Source organism: Borostomias antarcticus, assembly GCF_949987555.1.
Source record: "Borostomias antarcticus genome assembly, chromosome: 29".
In the NCBI taxonomy this organism is placed as follows: Eukaryota; Metazoa; Chordata; class Actinopteri; order Stomiiformes; family Stomiidae; genus Borostomias; species Borostomias antarcticus.
In genome coordinates, this window is record NC_140262.1 from 393,743 (window position 1) to 400,858 (window position 7,116).

Consider the following 7,116-nt stretch of genomic DNA (forward strand, 5'->3'; position numbering starts at 1 on the left):
TTCTTTCCCGGGCCCCATCCATTGCTCAGCTTAACAAACCCAAGGCCAGGCTGCCTGAAGAAAGGTGGCGGACTATACCTTTAAGGCGGGACTATACCTTTAAGGCGGGACTATACCTTTAAGGCGGGACTATACCTTTAAGGCGGGACTATACCTTTAAGGCGGGACTATACCTTTAAGGCGAGGTGATTGGCCTGCTCGGCCTTGGTGAGCTCGTCCTGCATCTGCTGCTGCTGCTTCTGACACTGAGCCAACTGCTCCTGGGGACGCACAGGACACACACAGACACACACACACACACACACACACACACACAGGCACACACACACACACACACACACACACAGGCACACACACACTTATGAGCAGTGATGGGATTTACTTAAGTAGAAATACTTCGTTACTGTACTTAAGTACAAAATGCCATTACTTTGTACTTTTAAGAAGTTTTTTTTTTTCTGACAACTTTTTACTTTTACTCCCTACATTTAAAACAAAAATATCGTACTTTCTACTCCCTACATTTTTAAAAAGGGCTCGTTACTTTGACATATATATATATTTTTTTTTTTTCAGTATCTTTGCGTAAATCATGTAATCCGCATTTGATTTATCAGCCTGGCTGCCGCTAAAATTTCAAAACGCGCATGTAGCCTACGGCACGCAAGTCGACAGTGCCAGCAGTCAGTCAGTAACTTAGGGACCTAAGTAGTGTGACTGTGACACATCAGAGCGGGTTGAAGTGGAAGTCAGTGTTAGCTTGCTGCGATCAGATCAATCCATCACACCATGGACAATGGCGAAGAACCAGAGCAGGCTGAGCCTGAAAGAGCAGAACCTCAGTTACCTCACCCATGGCCGTATCTTAGTGATCTTTTCGGGTTTGTATGGGAAAAAAACCAATCATGGCGAATGGTGTGCTTGCTGTGCAAGCCAAAACGGCATGAGGTGCTTGCCTTCAAGAATTCTCCATCGAATCTCAGGAAACACATCGAGGTAAGTTTTAACTAGCTAGCTTGCTAGCTATTATTAGCTTAGCTAAGATATATGTTGTAACAAAACAGCTTACGTAACGTTAGTTAAAAGTATAGGCTTAGTAGTGTACTAGCATGTTGCTCAGTCAAACGGATACTACGCAATGTTTGTGTGGCTAGATATGCTAAAACGATGATGGCCTGCTAACGTTAGTGCCGTAGTGGTAGTGCTAATTTTGTTGCTGATGACGTTAGCCCGCGTCTAGCTAGCGTGGCTAGCATGATCGGCTAAGACTTGTTCACCAGAATCACCACTCGTTTCACGGGCTGGCTACATGGTGATGTTTTCGCAAAACTAAGCTAACGTTACCGTTAGTTTAGCGGGCTCGCTCAAGCCTAACCAATGCCATCCATTGTTTGCTAGCTAGCTAGCTAGCTAGATTGCTACGGGGATCTCTTCATACAGTCTAGACGTTGCTAAAAAGCAAAGAGCACCGCTCTGCGTTGTTGCAGAATAACGTTAGCTAGGTCTAGCCAGTAGCCAACAGTGATGGGAAAAGTACACGGAATGTTTACTTGAGTAGAAGTAAAGATACCCATGTAAAAACTGACTTGAGTAAAAGTAATAAGTACTGATCCAAATATCTACTCAAGTGAAAGTGAAAGTACAGACTCTGAAATGTACTTTAAAGTATAATACAAAGTAAAAAGTAGTTTTTCGCGATCCAAAGATCACAATTCTAAATTGGTTACCTTTGTGCTGTTAAGATCAATATTGCCAGTTCTGTTCAAGAAGACCTACCAGACAAGATGGTAGTGTACTTCACTATAATGTTAGTAGCATTAGATCCATTTGTTATTCACACATCACACTTCTGTGTACTGGATGAGTTCAGGATTATCTTAACCGGGATGAAATCATACTCATAGGCCCATCTTTTAATCAACATTTAATCAACATTTTTAATAGTACAATTTCTTCTTGAAGGTTACAGTAGTGCTTTTTGTTATTCTCATGGCGTGAGCATTGAGTGGCAAAGATTTTTATCTGTAACAAAGTGCATCGTCCCATTGAACGCAAATGAATTTAAACTGCCCACTGTGCAAATTAAATACTTACTGTCCCATTTTAATTAAATAACCAAATATAAAGGCACATATGCATGTCGTGCACATAAAACTTAAACTGCCAATGAATCAAGTTGAAGTACTCAATTACTTTAAAAGTATACTGCGTCTCCTAATTTACACAACCGTGCAATAGAACTCTACTGCATCTCCTCATTTACACAACAGTGTAGAACTCTACTGCATCTCCTCAATTACACAACAGTATAGAACTCTACTGCATCTCCTCATTTACACAACAGTATAGAACTCTACTGCATCTCCTCAATTACACAACAGTATAGAACTCTACTGCATCTCCTCATTTACACAACATTATAGAACTCTACTGCATCTCCTTTTTTACACAACAGTATAGAACTCTACTGCATCTCCTCATTTACACAACAGTATAGAACTCTACTGCATCTCCTCATTTACACAACAGTATAGAACTCTACTGCATCTCCTCATAATGCACGTATGTGTGTGTTTAAGTTGGAGGTGAATGTCATAAGACAAACTAAAACAATAACAAATTACCATGAGAGAGGGAGGTCCGGTAAGGATAAGATCAATCAGCACGTTCAGTTACTAAGTAAGTGAGTCCGTCCGTCAGTCAGTCAGTCTCATTCAGGCAGTCATTGTGTCTCATTCAGGCAGTCAGTCAGTCAGTCTCATTCAGGCAGTCAGTCAGTCAGTCTCATTCAGGCAGTCAGTCAGTCAGTCAGTCAGTCAGTCTCATTCAGTCAGTCAGTCAGTCTCATTCAGGCAGTCAGTCTCATTCAGTCAGTCAGTCAGTCAGTCTCATTCATTCAGTCAGTCAGTCTCATTCATTCAGTCAGTCAGTCTCATTCATTCAGTCAGTCAGTCAGTCAGTCTCATTCAGGCAGTCAGTCAGTCAGTCTCATTCAGTCAGTCAGTCAGTCAGTCTCATTCAGGCAGTCAGTCAGTCAGTCTCATTCAGGCAGTCAGTCAGTCAGTCTCATTCAGGCAGTCAGTCAGTCAGTCTCATTCAGGCAGTCAGTCAGTCAGTCTCATTCAGGCAGTCAGTCAGTCAGTCTCATTCAGGCAGTCAGTCAGTCAGTCTCATTCAGTCAGTCAGTCAGTCAGTCAGTCTCATTCAGGCAGTCAGTCAGTCAGTCTCATTCATTCAGTCAGTCAGTCTCATTCAGGCAGTCAGTCAGTCAGTCTCATTCAGTCAGTCAGTCAGTCAGTCAGTCTCATTCAGGCAGTCAGTCAGTCAGTCTCATTCAGGCAGTCAGTCAGTCTCATTCAGGCAGTCAGCCAATCATCAATTAAGTTGATCAGGGAGTTCAGTTAATAAGTAAATGAGTCAGTGAGCAAAAAAGTCAGGTCAGTCACCCAATCATGTCAGTTACAGTCAGTGTGAAGGCTGGATGTAAGCCTTGTGTATCGTTCCAAGTGGCTTGCGTGCTTTCTCTAGAGGGAAAACAATGAGAGCCAACATTAGTTAATTCATACAAAAACATGTAAGCAGCTCGTGTTGCCTGTTTGGCACAAAGCATGTTTCCATCTGAAAACAAGGCAGTGTCCTGACATTTTGTGCTACTTTTCAGAAGGACCTATCCACATCATGTTTGCAACTTACACACATTTCAAAGGCAGAAATTTGGACATTGAAAGTAACTAATTAATACAAAAGTTAGTTGCTTTTATGTAATAGATCACCTGAGTTTTAAGGTTGTATACATTTTATGGTGATATCTACATGTTAAATATTTTACCCCATTTCCATTCATACTTTGGTCAACCTTTTCATGTGTTGATATCAGTATATCACCATAAAACTCAGAGGTGATCTATTACTTCAAAACAACTAACCTTTGCTTTACAAATTATTCCCATATTACTGCCTTGGGGACTATTTGAATAATGCCTCATTTGCATTTTGTGTGTGTTTAATCTGAATAATCAACTCTGTGATTTCCATGGTGATATCTACAAGTTGAAAGGCACACAGGACCAGAGATTTAAGTTAGGATTCAGAAATGTGAAATAGGCTGGAAAAAATCTCCCAAAATGTTGCAAACAATGGCCTACCCCTATGTTTTCTTACATTGGTAGAGGATAAAACCAATGAGATTATAGACCTTGGCTTTGTCTTTGAAAGGATGAATGAGCTATGTAGCTAAGTCGTTCTTTTAGACGAGGAAGAAGGTCTATTTGTTAGAACACCTGCTCATTTGGCGAAGAGTGGGCACATTGCTTGGCAAGGTTGACTAAGAGAGTGGCCCTTCTAACGTTACTTTGTGAAGCTAAGGCTGTTGCTATCGATTCACCTGCTAATGTTGGCTACTGGCTAGACCTAGCTAACGTTATTCTGCAACAACGCAGAGCGGTGCTCTTTGCTTTTTAGCAACGTCTAGACTGTATGAAGAGATCCCCGTAGCAATCTAGCTAGCTAGCTAGCTAGCAAACAATGGATGGCATTGGTTAGGCTTGAGCGAGCCCGCTAAACTAACGGTAACGTTAGCTTAGTTTTGCGAAAACATCACCATGTAGCCAGCCCGTGAAACGAGTGGTGATTCTGGTGAACAAGTCTTAGCCGATCATGCTAGCCACGCTAGCTAGACGCGGGCTAACGTCATCAGCAACAAAATTAGCACTACCACTACGGCACTAACGTTAGCAGGCCATCATCGTTTTAGCATATCTAGCCACACAAACATTGCGTAGTATCCGTTTGACTGAGCAACATGCTAGTACACTACTAAGCCTATACTTTTAACTAACGTTACGTAAGCTGTTTTGTTACAACATATATCTTAGCTAAGCTAATAATAGCTAGCAAGCTAGCTAGTTAAAACTTACCTCGATGTGTTTCCTGAGATTCGATGGAGAATTCTTGAAGGCAAGCACCTCATGCCGTTTTGGCTTGCACAGCAAGCACACCATTCGCCATGATTGTTTTTTTTCCCCTACAAACCCGAAAAGATCACTAAGATACGGCCATGGGTGAGGTAACTGAGGTTCTGCTCTTTCAGGCTCAGCCTGCTCTGGTTCTTCGCCATTGTCCATGGTGTGATGGATTGATCTGATCGCAGCAAGCTAACACTGACTTCCACTTCAACCCGCTCTGATGTGTCACAGTCACACTACTTAGGTCCCTAAGTTACTGACTGACTGCTGGCACTGTCGACTTGCGTGCCGTAGGCTACATGCGCGTTTTGAAATTTTAGCGGCAGCCAGGCTGATAAATCAAATGCGGATTACATGATTTACGCAAAGATACTGAAAAAAAAAAAATATATATATATGTCAAAGTAACGAGCCCTTTTTAAAAATGTAGGGAGTAGAAAGTACGATATTTTTGTTTTAAATGTAGGGAGTAAAAGTAAAAAGTTGTCAGAAAAAAAAAAACTTCTTAAAAGTACAAAGTAATGGCATTTTGTACTTAAGTACAGTAACGAAGTATTTCTACTTAAGTAAATCCCATCACTGGTAGCCAACATTAGCAGGTGAATCGATAGCAACAGCCTTAGCTTCACAAAGTAACGTTAGAAGGGCCACTCTCTTAGTCAACCTTGCCAAGCAATGTGCCCACTCTTCGCCAAATGAGCAGGTGTTCTAACAAATAGACCTTCTTCCTCGTCTAAAAGAACGACTTAGCTACATAGCTCATTCATCCTTTCAAAGACAAAGCCAAGGTCTATAATCTCATTGGTTTTATCCTCTACCAATGTAAGAAAACATAGGGGTAGGCCATTGTTTGCAACATTTTGGGAGATTTTTTCCAGCCTATTTCACATTTCTGAATCCTAACTTAAATCTCTGGTCCTGTGTGCCTTTCAACTTGTAGATATCACCATGGAAATCACAGAGTTGATTATTCAGATTAAACACACACAAAATGCAAATGAGGCATTATTCAAATAGTCCCCAAGGCAGTAATATGGGAATAATTTGTAAAGCAAAGGTTAGTTGTTTTGAAGTAATAGATCACCTCTGAGTTTTATGGTGATATACTGATATCAACACATGAAAAGGTTGACCAAAGTATGAATGGAAATGGGGTAAAATATTTAACATGTAGATATCACCATAAAATGTATACAACCTTAAAACTCAGGTGATCTATTACATAAAAGCAACTAACTTTTGTATTAATTAGTTACTTTCAATGTCCAAATTTCTGCCTTTGAAATGTGTGTAAGTTGCAAACATGATGTGGATAGGTCCTTCTGAAAAGTAGCACAAAATGTCAGGACACTGCCTTGTTTTCAGATGGAAACATGCTTTGTGCCAAACAGGCAACACGAGCTGCTTACATGTTTTTGTATGAATTAACTAATGTTGGCTCTCATTGTTTTCCCTCTAGAGAAAGCACGCAAGCCACTTGGAACGATACACAAGGCTTACATCCAGCCTTCACACTGACTGTAACTGACATGATTGGGTGACTGACCTGACTTTTTTGCTCACTGACTCATTTACTTATTAACTGAACTCCCTGATCAACTTAATTGATGATTGGCTGACTGCCTGAATGAGACTGACTGACTGCCTGAATGAGACTGACTGACTGACTGCCTGAATGAGACTGACTGACTGACTGACTGACTGAATGAGACTGACTGACTGACTGCCTGAATGAGACTGACTGACTGAATGAATGAGACTGACTGACTGACTGCCTGAATGAGACTGACTGACTGACTGACTGACTGAATGAGACTGACTGACTGACTGCCTGAATGAGACTGACTGACTGACTGCCTGAATGAGACTGACTGACTGACTGCCTGAATGAGACTGACTGACTGACTGCCTGAATGAGACTGACTGACTGACTGCCTGAATGAGACTGACTGACTGACTGCCTGAATGAGACTGACTGACTGACTGACTGAATGAGACTGACTGACTGACTGCCTGAATGAGACTGACTGACTGACTGACTGAATGAATGAGACTGACTGACTGAATGAATGAGACTGACTGACTGAATGAATGAGACTGACTGACTGACTGACTGAATGAGACTGACTGCCTGAATGAGACTGACTGACTG

At 41.4% G+C, this 7,116-nt stretch overlaps 1 protein-coding gene across 1 annotated transcript in view; it reads right to left on the reverse strand.

Moving 5' to 3' along the window:
- The window catches only part of stxbp4 (syntaxin binding protein 4), a gene marked incomplete at both ends in the record, with an annotated part of 53,250 nt that overhangs the window by 23,055 nt on the left and 23,079 nt on the right, over positions 1 to 7,116 (reverse strand). The window contains one exon of the mRNA XM_084459824.1: positions 174 to 260. Within this exon, the coding sequence (XP_084315950.1) occupies positions 174 to 260 (87 nt within the window). The remainder of the gene's footprint in view (positions 1 to 173; positions 261 to 7,116) is intronic.